The sequence below is a fragment of the Zingiber officinale genome, chromosome 4A (genome assembly GCF_018446385.1).
Source record: "Zingiber officinale cultivar Zhangliang chromosome 4A, Zo_v1.1, whole genome shotgun sequence".
NCBI lineage: Eukaryota > Viridiplantae > Streptophyta > Magnoliopsida > Zingiberales > Zingiberaceae > Zingiber > Zingiber officinale.
Genome location: NC_055992.1, coordinates 161,942,645 through 161,961,239, shown reverse-complemented (window position 1 = coordinate 161,961,239; position 18,595 = coordinate 161,942,645). Strand labels below are relative to the sequence as shown.

At 37.1% G+C, this 18,595-nt stretch overlaps 4 protein-coding genes across 8 annotated transcripts; 2 read left to right on the top strand and 2 right to left on the bottom strand.

Moving 5' to 3' along the window:
- The first annotated feature begins 224 nt into the window (after window positions 1–224).
- LOC121972079 (GDT1-like protein 4) lies at window positions 225–4,951 on the top strand. The gene is made up of 9 exons (XM_042523690.1): window positions 225–432; window positions 515–583; window positions 682–807; window positions 888–986; window positions 1,086–1,158; window positions 2,187–2,272; window positions 3,412–3,495; window positions 3,890–3,949; window positions 4,598–4,951. The coding sequence occupies exons 1-9, from the start codon at window positions 346–348 to the stop codon at window positions 4,784–4,786; spliced, it is 873 nt and encodes a 290-aa protein (XP_042379624.1). The 5' UTR covers window positions 225–345; the 3' UTR covers window positions 4,787–4,951.
- Window positions 4,952–5,150: 199 nt separating this feature from the next.
- Window positions 5,151–7,778, bottom strand: LOC121972078 (protein XRI1-like). 2 transcript variants are annotated; one of them, XM_042523688.1, is made up of 9 exons: window positions 7,584–7,778; window positions 6,871–6,932; window positions 6,679–6,801; window positions 6,475–6,605; window positions 6,331–6,400; window positions 6,156–6,258; window positions 6,024–6,064; window positions 5,776–5,856; window positions 5,151–5,684 (listed from the first exon to the last, which is right to left on the bottom strand). In XM_042523688.1, the coding sequence occupies exons 1-9, from the start codon at window positions 7,616–7,618 to the stop codon at window positions 5,404–5,406; spliced, it is 927 nt and encodes a 308-aa protein (XP_042379622.1). In that variant the 5' UTR covers window positions 7,619–7,778; the 3' UTR covers window positions 5,151–5,403. The 2 variants fall into 2 exon arrangements, with proteins under 2 accessions (XP_042379622.1, XP_042379623.1); XM_042523689.1 differs by having other exon boundaries at window positions 6,871–6,926.
- Window positions 7,779–8,739: 961 nt separating this feature from the next.
- On the top strand, window positions 8,740–12,922 carry LOC121972077 (E3 ubiquitin-protein ligase RNF4-like). 4 transcript variants are annotated; one of them, XM_042523687.1, is made up of 5 exons: window positions 8,740–8,927; window positions 9,355–9,607; window positions 11,051–11,129; window positions 11,608–11,768; window positions 12,031–12,550. In XM_042523687.1, exons 2-5 carry the CDS (start codon window positions 9,380–9,382, stop codon window positions 12,064–12,066), a joined length of 504 nt encoding a protein of 167 aa, XP_042379621.1. In that variant the 5' UTR covers window positions 8,740–8,927; window positions 9,355–9,379; the 3' UTR covers window positions 12,067–12,550. The 4 variants fall into 4 exon arrangements, with proteins under 4 accessions (XP_042379621.1, XP_042379619.1, XP_042379618.1 ...); XM_042523685.1 differs by lacking the exon at window positions 12,031–12,550 and adding an exon at window positions 12,557–12,922 and having other exon boundaries at window positions 8,741–8,927; window positions 9,364–9,607; XM_042523684.1 differs by lacking the exon at window positions 12,031–12,550 and adding an exon at window positions 12,557–12,922 and having other exon boundaries at window positions 8,742–8,927.
- Window positions 12,923–13,429: 507 nt separating this feature from the next.
- Window positions 13,430–18,008, bottom strand: LOC121972076 (stearoyl-[acyl-carrier-protein] 9-desaturase, chloroplastic-like). Its single transcript, XM_042523682.1, has 3 exons — window positions 17,517–18,008; window positions 14,699–15,197; window positions 13,430–14,292 (listed from the first exon to the last, which is right to left on the bottom strand). Exons 1-3 carry the CDS (start codon window positions 17,987–17,989, stop codon window positions 13,732–13,734), a joined length of 1,533 nt encoding a protein of 510 aa, XP_042379616.1. The 5' UTR covers window positions 17,990–18,008; the 3' UTR covers window positions 13,430–13,731.
- Window positions 18,009–18,595: the final 587 nt, after the last annotated feature.

Genomic DNA, 18,595 nt, shown 5'->3' with positions numbered 1-18,595 from the left:
GTTTTTTATATTAAAATAAGTGTTATATGTTGTATCAGTTATTCTTAATTATTTGAATAATATTAAAATAAAAATATTTTATTAAAATTTGAATTTAGTAAACGAACTGTGTGAAAAGATTTTTGTAATTATTTTGCAAAAAAAATATTAGCTATTTTGTATAAAGAAAAATCATTATTCTATTTTAAATTAAAACAAAATGCTTATTTAACCAATCGCATTATTTAATTAGATGCGTTGCGAAACGAGGACCGGCGTCGCTGAAGTAGCAGATCCACGCGATTTCTTCCTCCTCTTTCGATCTCACAGCGAGCGTTCAACTTCTAGGGTTTCAGATCCGGTGCGATGGGAAGGGCCGGCACCGGATTTGATCTCTCCTCGATTGCGCTGTTCCTCCTCATCGTCTCGACTTGTTTGGCGGCCTTGGCGCAGGTAATCCTTCTCATTCTCCCTCGATTTGCCGCCGCTGCTCGATGCTTAGCTGAAGAAGTTCGGTGACCTCGTTACGTTTCAGGAGTCGGAGACGGATGGTGGAGACAAAGACTCGGCGGTCGTGGCCGAACCGTTGGATCGACGCACAAGAGTGAGCAGATCTTTGTGCGCTTCAAGTTACTGGTCGTAAAAATGAATTTTTGTGAGGTTTAAAATTTTGGGACGGTTTATTTCCTCCGTTTACCGCAGATGCTAATTCGCCCGTTGAAGAAAGATGATGATGAAAGTTGGGAAGGAGTTGTTTCCCTGGAAGAGAGGGGGTTGGGCGTCTTTGATGCTTTCTTTTCTAGCTTGTCCATGATCATTGTCAGCGAGGTGTGCGCTCACTGGTCATTGTTCTGATGATGTTTTTCTATCAACTATTTTCTACTAACATAAGAGTTCGTTTTCGGAAGATTGGGGACGAGACTTTTATAATTGCAGCTCTTATGGCAATGCGTCATCCAAAGTCGATTGTCTTGTCTGGTGCACTCAGTGCCCTTGTTGTGATGACGGTAATCAGAGCTATTTGTTCTTCTTCACTGGTTTTCTCCAGCTCTAGTATATTGTGTCGTGAAAACTAAAAGGTTTGTTTTATTCTTACCTGTTTATAGGTACTTTCAACTGGGCTTGGTAGGATTGTGCCAAATTTAATATCGAGGAAGCACACTAATAGTGCTGCCACAGGTAAACTCATCATTTAATTTTTGCAATCTTCCAATTTTGGTTGAATTCAGTTGTTGCTAAAAAGGAAAAAAAGAAAAATCAAATGTTTCTTCCAACTTTATCTTAAATCCTTAATAAAAATGGTTTCTTCCCCCTGCCCCTTCCCCCCTTGCCTGCGCATCAATAATAAACACTGAACCTCGAAAGGTCCTAGCCACTTCGTCTCCCACTTTCCTGGTGGAATATAATCTGCATATTGAAGAACCAACCGGCATGGAACCCCAATATATTGCAGCAGTCAATCTTGCCAGATTTTCCTTTGTTGCTGGTGCATCAGTCCATTCAGCATTCAGTCTATCTTCTTCAAACTGCAATTATTGATGCAGACGATGTGAATTCTTGATCTCAAAATCAGTGGTGTAAAGTCTGTCGGTGCTACTGATGTTTTTGCTTGTAGACAATATGGAACCATGAGTACATTATAAAGAATTTGTTGATGTCGTTTAACTAGTAGCAAAATTTAGGAAATCAAGAATCTGCAACCTTATTTTGGTATTCTGTGATATGCACATGTAGTAAGGATTTGCATCTACTTTCTTACAAAGATATATTCAAACGATAAATTATGTTTTCTTCTCAAATACTTTTAAATGTCATATAAAAGTTAATTCAGTCCTTTTGTAAATCTTTGATTTCTTCACTTGTAAGGCAAATATTGCCATTATAAATTAGTGCTGTTCTGCATTGTATTACTAATACAATTGTTGTTAGGTGCAGTTGTGATTTACACAATTTCCTATGTATAGAAATATGAAGTTCAACTGAATCAATAATACAAATATTTGCATCTTAAATTGAAACTTTGTACTTTTGCCTCTTGATCACGATGCTTGACTGATTAAAGCATAATTAAAAATATATATATAGTTCAAAACGTTCTTAGTCCATGTACACCTTGAATGAAAAAGATAACTGCAAACTTAGTGACCAATGTATTGCAGTTGTTTGGCACATTTTGATACTATCAACATTTTGTTTATTCCATTCAGTGCTTTATGCGTTTTTTGGTCTGCGATTACTATACATTGCCTGGAGATCAGATTCCAAGGCATCACAGAAGAAGGAAATAGAGGAGGTATGTTACTTCAATGTATTTTCTTTAACTCAATTTACATGTCTTTTCCTCGTAAAATTGTAGCTTTATTTCTTTAAGGTGTTAGGATTCTACATTTTTGAGAAGTTGGTCTAGTGGCTTGAAATATTTTCCCCTTAGTTCAAAATTTAATTGTTCTTGGTGTTTTGTAAAACTTTCTATATGCTATTGCTCTTATCCTCTTGATCATAATACATTTAATTTTGCGTAGTATAATATATCTTCACTATGCATCTAACCCTTGGTTACAATATAGCAGAAGAATATATCTGTTTATAAAAGTAAAATATTGTCCCTCATGATAGTTGTCTTTGCAACCTTGTTTTTTATATATATATATTTTTGTTGGTTTAAGATGATAAGTTTGTTGACTTTGAGTGTCAGTTTGATATATAAAAAAGAGCCTAGAATCCCACTTTTCAAACATTCCCAAGCACCATCGCTTTCATGTATTGTTTGTTATTCAAATTTGACATGTAAAGCCTAATGATATGGGAACTTTCATTTGAATAAAATCAAAATTCAAAGTAAATGCTTCTCCATAGAAATCACTTGCAGTGGTTTTTGATTATTGAGCTCTGTCTTCTGCTTCTCTGTTTGCTGATTTTTACTTTAAACTTTCTTTTCGCCTATTGCTCAAATCATTTTTCTGATTTTTTAGAAATGCTAAAAAAAGTTATTGGTGTCTTCAGTTATCCTTTATTTCTGTGTTCATCACTCTCTCTTTGGGTTGTTTCATCCAAATGCTCTTCGTAGCCATTTTAGGGAAACTCTTGTGTCTCTTCTCTCTTTGTTCTTATGCTTTAGCCAAGAAAGGCAATCATATGTGACAGTAAAGTAGTCTAAAGTAGTGAATTACTAACATTTTACAATCCTGCAGATTTTCTTCAAAATTAATTAGTGGCTTACAGTTACTGTAATTGAACCTGTCATTAGAGCAGGAAGATGTCTTTGCTGTGCAGTTAATATTGAATGCTGAGGAATAATGGATAGCTCTCAGTGTTATACTTTTTATTGGCATATTCATTTCAAATCAGAAGATTGAATTATAGCCATTGCATTGTACTAACCCTTATAAAGGTAGAAGCTTTTCGTTGAATTCACTGATCAAACTAAGTCAGGTGGAAGAGAAGCTGGAGTCTGGGCAAGGAAAATCTACATTGCGACACTTCTTTACCAGATTCTGCACACCAATATTCTTGGAGGTTTGATCTTTTGTTATTGTGCTTATTAACCTGCAGATAATGTTAAAGTTTCTGCATGTTTTCATTCATGCTTTCAATTTCTGCTCCGTCAAATGTTTTGTAGCCTTTTCTTTCTGTGTGTATTACATAGGCAGTGTCTTTTAAATTGGACAGGCAGAATTAATGATCTCACTGCTTCACCATTTTTGAACTAACTCAAATTCTGTTTAATCAGAATTCTTGTACTGGTCCCTCGGAGAGGCTTAGCCCCTGAAACCAGGTTAAATGGTTGTGTTTGCCTGGTCTGGTTTTAGATTCTGTGTGTGTGTAGTGACTGTTGAAGGATGGTGCTTTTAATTTCGCTATCTATGCTTCTATATCCAATGGAATATTGATAATTACCCTCTGTTTGCAGTCATTTATTTTAACTTTTTTGGCTGAATGGGGAGATCGCAGCCAAATAGCAACCATCGCGGTGAGTCATCGCATCTTAAACTGCATCTAGCTTTATCTTTCTATCTGTATAACTGTATTGTGGTTCGCATCATGCATTGGAATCTCAAAGTAGGCGAAGGCCGGTGATTTACTATAGTTTCATTTGGATAGAAATCATGTATCATTTTGTAATCCTTTCCCTCTCCCACTTATCCATCCTGTGTGCCTGTGAAGTAAAATTCATTTTCCTTGACTCTACTTACCTTCCTTTTTCATATTCATCGAAGCTCCAGGACTATTAACGGGTAAATTATATGTACATCTTTGCAATTTGATTGCCTTTCATTTAAAGGAACCCTCTTGTTTATTCCTATTTCAAGCACCCCTCATTTTTTTCCCCATAGACTCTATTTCAGTCCATTATATCACTTATTTAACCTACTTTTGTTACAAATTAAAACACAATATGACTAGCTGATAAGAATGGAGGATATGAATAAAAAAAGTTTAAATGAAATATATTATAGTTAACATTTAAAAATAGACGTATAGTTATTTGATCTCATGATAAGTGACTTAAAGAATTCCATGTAATACTATGAAGGATCTGCATATAATATATCTGTTGCTACTTCCTCAAACTCTTTTAAGAACTTTATCATTTCGACAATTACTGGGTCTTGCACAGTTGGCAACTCACAAGAATGCAATTGGAGTTGCTGTTGGAGCAACTTTGGGTCACACGGTATGCACATCGTTGGCGGTTATCGGAGGGAGCTTGTTGGCATCCAAAATCTCACAAAGAACAGTCGCCACCATTGGCGGCCTTCTCTTTCTTGGATTCTCCTTGTCTTCATACTTTTACCCTCCATTGTGATGCGAAAAGAAATGGAAGTAAAATTCATTGATAAGTATTTTTCTCATAGGCGAAATTGTATTCCAATTCAACACCATTATTATGTTTTGTTGTGCCCTTCTTACACATAATAACAGTCGTATGTTATATAGGTTTTGGATCTATAATGTATTATGTGATTAGTCATGGCATTCTGTTCGACTAAAATGTGATGCTACTTAATTTATCAATGGATATCTCTTGTGGCCTCGAGGACTGCCCGTCGACGAAGGATGCAAACTTCGCCTTAGGTTGAAATGGCAGAGATATGCGATCTTTCCGAAGCCACGAGTCACAATCCTTGTTCCTCTAGATCCAACCTCAAAGCAAAGATAGCTGCTCAATGTTATTTACAAAACGGTTCATTAACTCAACCATAAGCAACAAATAGCTGCACAACAAAACAGCAAGACAGCACGAAGCATAAGCCTCAAAGACAACAAGTTCATCAAATTCTTCCGAGTGATAAATGCAGCACCTAGAAATCATTTCAAAGACCTAAATTCTCTACAAAACCTGGCTAGAGCTTACATGACAATTCATTAAGTTATATGCATGAGGACGTGATATCGAGGCAACATTCAGAGCTGGCTTGCCCGCTAACCTTTGGTTCTCGTGATTGTAATGCTACCTTGTCCACCTTCAGTGCGTATTTTTGTTTTCACAACCACAGGTTTCCCAGAAAAAGCCGATGTCGGATACAAATCAAAAGGATCCTCGTCCTTCACATGCTTTAATTTTGACGGTGGTGGAGCGTGAATTCGTTGATTTATGTCGCTCAATGTCAGATCGCCGTGAACTCCACAAGGTTTGATAAGTGCAAAAGGATAAGCAACTGAAGTTGTCAACTTTCTTGGGCTTCTGATACACGACTTCTTACCTGAAAAATGAGAACAAGCAATCATAGGTATCTGCATAGAGGTTTCAACAAGCAAATAATAATGGAGAGTTGAATGAATCACCAAGTATACCCTTAGAAACCTTCAGATTAATTGGGGCAGTGATCTCTGGCATCGTATCAGTTTCCATTGTAGGTGAATCTTGATAATACTCTATAAACCGATGAAAAGATAGCAAGAAAGCATGAGTTAGGCATCTTTTTAGAGAAAAATGAATCAGTGACTTCGTAGAATTGTAGAAAAGATAGATCATGATAGAAACAACATTTTAATAAATACTAGATACATATCTCGAAGACTTGTAAAGGTTGTGAGCAGACCAGAAATATCAGCTTGTTGATTGAAGGCCACAATAGTGTTCCTGTGAGAAGCCATGTTATGATGTTAAGACATGGATTTAATAAGAGATGGTAGCAGATATATCACAAACACAAAAGTCCAAATTTTCACACATTTCATCAGGGCTGCACTGCATCTCGCTTTCATTCAAGCAATCTACTAGCCACCCATCTGATGATTGATCCAAACCTTCACAGTTCAAACCAGACCTCTCTTCTGAAAGAGTCACAATGTTAGTACCGAAATGCAAATGACCAAAACATTTCAAAATGTTAAAGGAACGCAAACCAGAGAAGGCTGAAGCCCACTGTGCAGTACACTCTAAACTTTCTGCAATCTCATCTTCCATTATTGTCGACTAATAATCCATAAGATTTAGTTAGAAAGAATCCATAAGATAGTTAATCAATCAGCATGGGTAACTAAACCGACCTTCGTTTTCAATAACGCCGAGGCCATTTCATCATTTGGAGATTCACGAGCATCAGAAGTGAACTGAAGCATGCGCCTTCTTTTGAGTTGCATGGAGTCTCTACACTCTTCCCACCCCTTGGTAGCATCACCTGAATACAAATTTCCGTTTGCATCCAAAGTTCAACACCAAAGCAACAAACCAAATATCATAGAGAAGGTTACCTCCAAGATCAGAAAGTAAGTGCCCCAAGTCTGCGCAATCTTTTATCGGAGTGTGCTCATCCAGAATGTATAACAAATCATCTTCATTTTGATTAATTTTATCCCAGAACAAGTGAGGCAACTCTGTGGAATTCATTGACCATAAGACGGACAAAACAGTGGTTTATTTCACAAAGTACCTAAGCAACAAACCGTTTCTAGTGTCTCTCTGCAGACTATACTCATCTCCTTGCCACTCCCATATCCCACTGCAACTAAACAGGGAGATTATGATTACTATGACAAGAACAGATAACCATGGCAAACTGAGTTATATTAATCAATATTATCAATGAAAAATTTGTTTACTAAGAGAAGCAGTAGATTAAACCGAATGAACTGCCAGGTCCATAGCAACTAGACGACAGAAAGAACAGATCAAACAAAATCAACTACACGACAAATTGAAGCGACATAACCAGTAAATAAAATTCTTAGTTCAATACCAACCATAGGCTGCTGATCAGTCACCAAATTGAGAGATAAAACAAGTTTTAAGGAAGCGATTCGAGCATGGAAGTGGATTGACCATAAACTAAAATGTTTAGTTCGATAGCAAGCAAAGGCGATTAGTCACCGAGTTAAGAGAAGGAAAAAAAAGGTTTGGGGGAAGTGATTCAAGCATAGATGTGCATAAAAACATAAAAAGATAAGAACTTGTAGAAAGACCACGGCGAAAATTTTTGGGGGAACTAAGAAACAAGATCAGATCTAAACAGCTGGCCGAAAATCTCAAAGAAATCGCCAATGCAACAGATCAGGTATCGCCTTTCCACCCTCGTCTCCCTTTTAGCAACATCAAACGGCACCGCCAGCAAATTAATCGAAAAAAAAAATTGATTAAAGCAGAGACGGAAGAAACCTACTTGTTACCGGCGTCGTTGCCATCGTCGAACTCCATCGCCTTCAGATTCCAGGCATTCACGCCCCGAAACAACTCAAATCCGATCGTAGATCACTACCTTCAAGTGAGATTGTAATCATGGAGCAGTGTCACTCCTTTGCCTTTCTGACGGCGATGGATTCGGCTGGACCGAGAGAAAGACGTTCAAAATCGAGTAGTAACCAGTAAAAAATAGTTTTGTGAAACATAAATTGGGGCCTCAACTTCAGAAATTTACGATAATGCCACTCCATTGAACTGAATGAAGTCTGAGAGTAGAATGGCAATCTGGTGAATACGTTTTCTTCGAATGGCATAGAAAAACAAAGGTTCTGGTGCCCGTGGTAGTTGTTAATGGATCCGGAGTCGGATTCTGATTCGGATCCGGATGGTAGAGGCTCTAGCGTTGGGAGTTGCGACGGTTGCGGTGACGGTTTGATAATCGGATCCGGGTTTGAGTTGTTCGAAACCGATTCGACAAGTGCGCCGTTACGGGAATCGTGGAGTAGTTGCCACACGCTCTGCCTACAAATAGATTGTGGGGCCCTTGATATGGGTCAACTAATATAGCAGGTTGGATATTGGGTAGATAACCTTGGCATGTCCTGGTTTTGGAACGTGGTCGATTTTTGAATGGAACGGCGTGGCGAGAGTGCGTCACGTGACCCATGTGAGTCAGTAATTAGGATGAGCTAATAATTTAATTACCATCCAATTTAAATAATATTAAAATTTTATTATAAAGGATATTTAACCTTTTAAATTTCGCATAGTAAATTATGATGCTAAATCTACATTTTTATTAAAGAATTTAGTTTTGAGAGAAAATATGCTTCATCTTTAAAAATAAAAATTTGATATTAAAAAATATATAATTCTGAATTTTCAAATACAAAAGTTTCTGTTTTTTTTTTTAAATTAGAAGGAAACCTCCAAAACGAATATTAACGGTATAATTAAGATATTAATTTTAAAGCAATAATTAGAACATTAATTTCAAGCAATAATTAGAACACGCTGTGCTTGCGCGCCTGTCCAGACCGCTGATCTCACGAACTGGCACACGTGGATGGAATCCAACGGTTCATCGGGAAGCTTCTCCGCAAACGGGTGCGCTGACCTCAAAGCCGGTCCCTTGCTCCGCCGGCTATTAACGTCGTCTTGCTCGACGAACCGAAGCGCATCGAACGATTCTTGCTCATAGCGATCGCCAAAATCCCTCTTTACCTTCCCGATTCAAACCCTAAAACCTCCAATCGGAAAAATTCTTTGAGGAGCTTCTCGATTTCTCTCAATCCGGCGCCGATTTTTTGATCGCCTGTATCTGGTAAGTATGGCTTCTTTCGATCATCATCTTTTTTTTTTTAAAAAAAAAATTGTATAGAAATCTGGATCTTTTGGGGGTTATCTTGGATCGTCTGCGAGTTTTTCGTCATTTGGCGTTAGCTTATCGCTTGAATTCCAATTGCCCCTTTTCTGTTCGCCCCTGGGTTTTTTTTTTTTTTTTTCCTTCTTTTCGTCTTCTTGTTCGTTTCGGATTTAGATGGCGTAATCGAGTTCAACTTTGGAAATTATTGCTTTATTGGCAGTACGATTTTTTTTAGAACTATCTATGATGGCAGATTTACTTTCTCCCTATATTCGGATTCGGAAATGCGAGAATTAAGAGGCCAAAAATCATCTCTGCTTTATATAGTTCTACAATTCATTCTGGGCAATGTACTGATCGTGCAATTCTCTCGTTCTTTTTCTAGCGTATGTAGGTACTCAGGCCGGGGCATGAAGAAACAGTTGCCGGATAGTATTGGAGGCAAGATGGCTCGGGATCTAGACCTTAACTCTCTTCCTGTAGAGTGGTATCTCTTGGAGGGGACTTCTGCTGCTTTTGAACCCTATCATACTTCTGGACAGCAACAAGAATCTTCTGCCCAACCAATTTCTATCATTGATGTAGAAGGGATACAGGACGAAAATCTTACTCTTTCATCCTCAGGAGGCTTTCCCATGGTAATTCCTAGTTGGTTGACTATTCATATGTTTTTGAGGGCACCATGTCTTACAAGAATTGCGATAGCTTTCTCCTCATGATTGTGGTATAATTTTCTCTATTGTGGTAGAATTCCTTGATTGAACAAAACAGTTGCTCAGTTTATCAAACATAAATCTTATGTGACTTATCTATGCAGAGTAATTCATTGTGTTAAACCCTCTTACATGACTATGATTTTCATTAAGACACATCTCACTGTTTGGGTTTCTCTTATGTTCAATTTTATCTTGTTATGCTTGGTTCCTTATTTCTTAATTTCAACATGTTCTAAAGCTTAGTGATCCTAAACCTAGTTGTGGAATTCTTGCACATAAGAGTTGGACTAAAGATTAGGTTTATAAAATGAGAGTTGTTTTTTTTTTTCAGTTTATTTTTATGATCACTATGTTAACCTTAGGTTAAAATTAAAAAAACAAACTATAAGATAAGTATTGTCAACCATGCTTTAGAGGTTAGCAATTAAGATAATCGATACTGACTCAGAAGGTTAGTATATTATGAGAACGTTCAGTTAGATATGAGGTAATCTTTGGTTTCAGAGCAATTAGGGATATAGTCCTAATAGACATCAAACAAAATAGAATAACTTAAGATGATATGTGATTTTTAAAATATAAGTAAATAATTTGGTTTATCTTTCCAAAATTATGAAATAGCATATGTCTTTTATGTAGTATTGCATATGTATCCTTCTGCACATACGAATATCTCAGCAATGACATCAACAAAACTGAACACCCAGTTAATATTAATAATTCATAGTTTTTGATATTTGTGAAAATTATATACCTAAAATTTTCTAATATCAATCTTATCAATTATTTAATTTTTTTCGTTCTTCTCTTTCTATCACATTCCACTTCTATTGTGGATTTTTATTCCCTTTTATCATTAATTTTTGCAATCAAATCTTTTCCCATATACTAAATAGTAAATAATAGAATAAAACAAAGATATGATTTAGGATAAAAATATCAATCGATAAACAAATTCAATGACAATCTGTACAATTTTTATAACTTCAAGAACTTCATTTTCATTTATGATCAATATTACTATTCTGAGTGGGACTTTCCATGGCATATATGATAGCTTATATGTTTACAATGATAAATTTTCTAATTTAAAATTTCAAGGGGAATATGTAAATTAGTACATTTATAAGAATACATATACCATTTTTTTCCTTTTCAAATAGGTACATGAGTAAATTGAATCTGTCATATTAGATATAGCTTAATGGTGGGATTAGATTGAAGTAGACAATGCCAAATAGTTGCTGCCTACGACTTAATTTAGTATGTTAAATTATGCTCTTCATGGTTGATTTTATTGATCTATCTATTCTTTACTTCTTCCATATTTTTTTTTTCTCTTATCAGTTCAACTCATTTTCTCAGGGGTCACATCATACCAAAGGGAAACAGCCAGTGACAGTGATCATAGATGTTGATCTGGAGTTGAATCTGAGCAGATCAGGTCAACACATGCTATCATTATCTTTGATGGAGAATCATGAGAACACAGTGCTAATTGTGCTATAAGAAACTAGTGTGCATTTAGAATCTTGTAGAATGTAGCATTTATAAAACAATATTACACTCTAAGGAACCTTTTAGCCTTTTGGTCACTATGGAGACATCTTTCTAACTTGAAAATTGAGATAATGTTGACTATTTTCGGTATGATTTGATATTAGAAGTAACATCTAATATGCAGATTCCTTGCAAGATGAGGACTAGTTGAAACAATGAATCAGTGTGTGTGTTCATGATGACTTTGGTTAACATACTGCTGTTTCCGGTCTAGAAAATTGAGATTAGTATATTGTCCAATCTAGTCTATATCTACAAACTTTTATTTATAAGAATAGGATGCAATCATGAAGATGCCAATCGATATTATCTTGAATGCTGTATCATAGAACTCATTCATCTTATTATTCAATTTTATCTAGGTTTCTTTCCTTTGATGCCCACCTATTTTTCAGTCATGGCAGAGGAACAAGTTGCGCGCTCATCATTTAATGCTCACAAGAGACCACTTATCCGTTCACCTAGCAGGAAAAGTATCGATTGTGATGCGTATATTGATTTGGAAGAAGGGCATGGCACTAAGGTAAGCACTTATTTTCCCTGTACGAGACATTGCTATACTATTGTTCATTTCTTTTATGCCTTTTCTAAATAACGTTCCAGTTGCTTGCTTATCTTCTGAAGGAAATTACATTTTATAGTTCTTCAAGTGACTAAACGAGCAAGGCATTGTTTTAGCTTAACTTGACTAGTGATCCTTGAATTTAAAATACTGGCTTCTGATAGGTATCGATAAGAAACTAAGTTTAATGCTAATTTTGAATTAGTATTAAATCTTATAACAGGTCATCATATTGGATGAACCTTATTCTGAAATGTGAAACCGAAGAAGAGGATTTGAGATGCTCCCACGATTCTGAAGAAGTGTGGTATGAGGCAGAAGATTAAACATAGGCAGATGAGAAAAAATAGTGAAGATTATATGTCATCAGTAGTCGTAGTTACTTGAGATCCTTCACCACTGAAATTGTCATCTTTCATTCCTAAAAGATTTCGTCACAATTACATTTCCTGGCCTTTGAAACTGAGTGGAGCTTGAAACTCCGCTTGCCTTCTGCAAGTTTCAAAATTTTCATTGAGATCAATATCACAACAAGAATTTTAGCGTTTCTCAATAATTCTGAAAACACTCAGTCCTCCCTTTGGTAAAATACCAAAGGTAAGATATCAAATTCATTTCTAAGTCTCAAACTCGATTCATCATCATTGTCAAAAGATGCTCATGTCCAACTATTCAAGGCCTGCCACATGATTCATGTTTGTTCATGACCTCTATGCAATTCAATCTTGATTCTTTCTATGAAATTACAGAGGAAGATATCCCCTGAGCCCAATCTGGCGAAAGTACTTGAAAAGCCCTTCACCTGCCCGATCTGCATGGAGGAGTTGATCGAAGCGGCATCAACTATTTGCGGGCATATTTTTTGTATGGCCTGCACCAAGCTCTCTATCCGGACACAGAAAAAATGCCCAAGTTGCAGGAGGAAACTTAACATGAAAAATTTCCACCGTGTTTATCTTCCTAATTAGAATAATCTCCAATTGAGTATCCTTTCTGTACATGTATTCCTGATTCCATTTCATTTTCCATTTTAATTGATATAATCTGCAATTACAATGGATATTATTATATGAATCAAGAGTTCACAGAAAATATGAGTTGATATGTTTGTTGCATTTGATTTACTTAAAATAAAATATTGGATTTTTTTTTTTTGAAAAATATTGAAAGTTCCAGTTTTGACTAGCGAGAAGGGGACCGGATCCTCTGGTCCCCTTGTCCTGGTCCGCTCTTGGACCGGGACAAGAGGATTGGTAGGAGGTAATGACCCTCATCTATTAACAGGTGGGGGGAGGGAGGGAGGGATTATTGCCCCCCATCAATGTAAAGATTGGACCATGAATTAATCCAATCTTTACGGACCGAAGATCCACAGAAGATGTTTTATTTTGCATATTAAGGCAAAATCCTTTTAACTAAAAAAAAGATAGCCTAGTGGACCTAGGAAGGATCTATTATACTGCTTTTGACAACATTGCGTTGTTTTACAGTTGCGTGACTTTCCTTTCGTTAAGCTACAACATAATACAAATTATAATTGAAGTAATCAGATAATGATCCCACAAAATCACCTCAAACTAAGTTTTTGTAATTTGACCACTTTTAAAAGAGACTTAGAAAAGTTAACAAAACATAAACCCACGTGCATCCATTATTGCACTGAATAAAACAGTCACTTGTTCACAGGTTGAAAAGAAAAGAAAACATCAAATAAACGAAGCTTTTCCAACTCTGATAACTGACTTGGTTGTGAACAGTCACTTGTACACAAGATGGCACTACTGACAGATTGAAGAGTATGTACAATGACGATGCACGCGCGGACTGGGACTCGACGATATGATAGATTCTCATTAACTTACGTTCACAGGACGGGATGATTTCCTTGCATAGCTAGTTTGATGGCAACAATGTCTTGTTGATTTTATAGCTGGATTTCTCTGCCATAAATCCAACTGAAAGGTATGGCAGGTGCTTTCTTGGCCCTTCCCTGCGCTCGCTCCTCGAGCCTTCTGATCCTCGGAGCTAAAGTACACACAAAGTCCTGGGCTTGGTTCCCTTCACCAGAGAGGCCTGTCAACTCGCCTACTTTCCACCTTGTGACAAGGAACTCCAGGATGTCTGCGTAGTCCTTGGCAGTGTAGACACCCAGCTGCTGGGCTACTGCTGAGAAGTTCTCAAAGAGGTTAGCGTCGTGGCCATCGTACATCAGATGAGCAGGCATAGAGATCTTCTTCTTCATCATGTCAGCAAATGCAAGAACAGTACCATTTGGATCTATCTCAAACAGTTTCTCAACTATCTTAGTGTATGCTGTTTCGTGGCGTTTCTCGTCGGATGCAATTATTCCGCATATCTGTGCCAATTTGAGATCCCCATGCTCCTTAGCAAGCCTTGCAGTATTCCCATGGGATATAAACGTCGCTCGTTCCTGGAATGAAGTATAGATGAAACCGAGATATGGGTTGTTCTCTGTCCTGGGGTCCTGCAAATAACAAAACACTTTCAAAACCCAAAGCAATTACAAAGAAATTTAACAACAACAACAATGAATGAATTAAGTGGGTAACTAATGAATTAATGCTCAACTGCTTGTCAAATTGTACACGGGTGCTAGTGTGATTAAGAAAAGGTTGACAAAAAGATAAGAGTTGAGCAAAATGTGAGTAATAAAGAATTTATAATCAGATAAAAAAAATATTTAGTGAATAATGAAAGAAGAATCATTTTAATGTTCAACTGCTAGTGTGACTAAGAAAAAGTTAACAAAAACATAGGTCATTATCTAAAAAGATGATAAGTAGGAAAAATCTCATGTCATGTATATTTGTTAAACTGAAGAGTGTGAAAAGTAAATACATAAGTAGCATCCGCATGTTCAGAGAGCTTACCATTCCGGAACCGATAAGATATTGAATCGTCTTCTCAATTTGTTTCATGTCGACTCTTCCAGACAAGTATAGGTACTTGTTAAGAAGATCACCATGTCTGTTTTCTTCAGCAGTCCATGCTCTGGTCCAGACTGCCCACGAAGTAAGGCTTGCACCGGTTTCATCTCTGACGCCATCAAGGGTGTTTAGCATTGTTTGGTACGTGGGAAGAGCTTCTTCTGTAATCATATCTCCAATCAAGCAAACAAAATAATCATCAGGAATCTCCTTAGAGCGCTCTCTCAGCTCTTTAACCTCCTCATAGAAGCCCTCTGATGAAGGTTCTGGAAGAAAATCTTGTGGTTGCCAACATTTCTCGACAGGCTTCAGGTGCACCAATATGTTGTTCTCCGCCCAATCCTCTAATGATTTGAAAATCTCGATATTCTGGGGTGGCATGGAATGAGTAACTTGAACATGTAACTCACGAGGGGTAAAGGGCTTTTTTGGAGCGTCTATCCTACAAAAATAAGCACAACTTGAATGTTAAAAACATGAAGTTTTCTGGTTCTACAACACAGTGCCTACAATATTGGGCTAAGATCAGCTAGATCAGACAATAAGATTCATAGTGCACAGAATTGAACATAGTCATATCAAGTAATATATCAAAGAGCTAGTTTCTCATAGCAAGAAAAACTATAAAGATCAAGAAACCAATGCAAGACCTTTTCTATGATTAGGTTACATAACCATATAAAATCAAGTTATGAACAGAAATCTTTTTCAGTTTTTCTTTATGCACTAGTCATAAATTCTATAAATGCTCCTGACATAAAGGGTACCCTAGTGCACGAAACTCCCTCCAATGCGGGGTCCCGGCCTCCCGAGGAAGGGTCGTGCCACATTGGGTCAATTGTACGTAACCTTACCTTGCATTTTTGCAAGATGCAGTTTCCGCGATTCGAACCATGACCTTAAGGTCACATGGCGACAACTTTACCGTTGCACCAATGCTCCCCATCTATAGATGCTCCTGACATACAACAACCAAGCCTTATCCCACTATAGATGCTCCTGACATGGCTTTGAAAATTTAAACAATTTATTTTCCAAGGAATATCACCAAAATTAACTATTCAGCCATACTAGAAATCTATAATCAAAGTGAAAATATAAATATGATAATGTTTTCAAGTCATAACATTAAATTAGGTCAAATTACACTGAGTGAACCAAATAGCAAACTAGCCAGGTGTTGGTGCAACATTGTGCAATCAGAATAAAATATTAATAGTTTCTATAATTTTAGGCAAACATGTGGCTCCGCATCAAGAATTCCAATAAAATGTGATAAAAGATAGTCACCGCTGCCTATGCCTACTAAAGAACATGTCAACAAACATAACAACAGAAAATAGCATTGCTCCACAAATCGAGAATCGTTTATAGAAGTTAACCATCTCATATGTTTATAGCAACAATGCAGAAGGAATCAGATTTGCCTTCGAAATTGTGTTCATAGAGTTTGTATATGTTACATATAATTGAGAAGAATTGTTTTAAGAAGTGGAAACTATTGAAATTTTTTTCACCACTGCTATCCACAGTTGCTTTAAAAATAAATTAGAACATAGTCTATTAAAAGTGAATGAAGTCTGATTGGTTGCTACTCATAGCAGCTAAATGCTCATTAATTGTGCATTGTCTGAGAGCATCTAAAGTTGCCAATCAGATTTATAAAAGCGTTGTCCAAAACTGTTGCAATGAAGAGGTAGAACAGAATAGATGTGCATTTCATAAGGTCAATTTACTTTGAAATTTTCAATTATAAACTCAACATCACCCTTTACTCAGGTAACATGTGAAAATTTTATTACGAGATAATTGTTAAGTCACAGTCTCCAGAACATGGAAATCGCTAAGAAAAAAATTAATCAGAACACGTGAAAAAGTTTAAAGGATCTTTCACAATTTTAGCCAAAGAGATTTGTGCATGTACTTGGATTGTTCAGACAAAAGCAACTTATATGTGAATATGAAGGGAAGTTTCTCATACGCAGAAAAGAACATCCATTTGATTGAGACAACATTGTAAATGACAAAAAAAATATTATGAATTAGTGTTTATCTTAGTTGATCACTATAAGACATAAGTAAATATTATCAGTAGTCAGCATATGGTGATTTAAGAGGAAATACTATTCATCTCTGTCTATGAGAATCTGTGAACAGAATTGGATATTCGATCTATTAATTAAGCTACCATATAACAGAAACGAATAAAAAACAAAGCATATTATGCTTTCTCCAAAGAAAGCATAATATGCCCAATAGATCGGTTGAACTCGTGCTTCAGTTGACCACGACATAAGCAAATTTACGTTTCTGTAACCGTTTAAGAGAACCAAAATACCGCAAGAAAAAAGGGTAAGAAAGAAAAAGTCATTAGCAAATTTTAGAAGACAGATAGGAAAAAGAATAACATTTTTGATACGACGGGAAAACAGCGCGATGTAAAAGCGATCAATGTCGGAGAATGCATTTGAGATACAAAAAGAAGCGTTAAAGGCGACGGACAGCGCGTCCCAAGAGAAACAAAACGCTGATCGCGAAAAAGCGGAAAGAAAGGGTGAACAGAAAGAATCAATTTGCAAATTTCGAAGCAATAAAAAAGCAATTAACTCGATTAAAAAGTGTACCCGGGGGAGAATTCACCCGATACAATACGGAAAGCAATTATTTCGTCCGTAGAGAATAAAAAAGGGGGTAAAAACTCCCTGTAACAGCAGAAACGGAAGCGGAAAGGAACGGAAACGAAATTGGGAAGAGGACCGACCTGGTGGAGGCGCAGCGTACGGTGGAGGCCACCGGCGCCCTGGAAGATCTGGCGCTCCGCCCGCCGCCGGCTTGAGGGAAGCAGCGGAAGGGCTCCGCCCGAAACGCCACCCGAGAAACCATCGAAGCCATTGAGGCCGCCGCGTCTGTGAGATCGAATCGTGCTTCTACTCCTCTTCCCGGAGGGTCCAGTCCTCCTGGCAGACGGACGGCGAGGGGGGTGGCGACGCACTCGGTGCGAGAAAGAAAGCGAGCGGAATGGACTTTTATCGTCAGAGAGATGCGGCACAAAATTACAATTTTGCCCTCCGGCGAAGTGTTCATGGTACAAAAAGGAGGAATCCGCCGCCCCGACGGCCCCCTACGCCTGCCCCATGGTGATGTAGGAGGAGGGTTAATCAGGGTGAATGCTGGGTTGACAAGTGGCTGGGGGTTCGAGGCTTTAAGCCGGCAGACGGGGATATTATCCCACATTGCAACCGTCGACACTCGAACCTGCTACTTCATGGTACAACTTCCCAGCCACTTACCAACTGATCCAGCCCCTGGGGGCCTCCGGCGAAGTGTTCATGGAGCTGCATAGTGCTGTCAATAATAATAATAATAATAATAATAATAATAATAATAATAATAATAAAGATTTTCTCCCATTTAAATTGAAGAGATAATAAATGAAAGAAGAAAATGGACGTTTATAAAGTTTCCTTTTAGGTTTTTTTAAATATATATAAAAAATTCTTGATTTAAATTCATACGTTTCAGACAAGTCAATAGGAAAGGCTTGTTTAAGTGACGCATTGGAGACACTGCCACACACACTAGCAAAGTTTATGCGTTACACTTCTCCCCCGATTAGTTTTATTAAATTATTCGTTATAAAATAAAATTTTATTTAAATTGTTATATCATCACGTCTGAAATCAAGAAAAACAATGCACTCAAACTGCATTTTTATGTTTTGTAGTGTAGCTTCCTCGTATAAATTGTACAAAGAATATTTTCTTGATTCTCTGATAATCATTATCTAAATTGTCAAAGGAAATATTAGGTCATTGAATTGATGGACCTTTAATGTGCTTT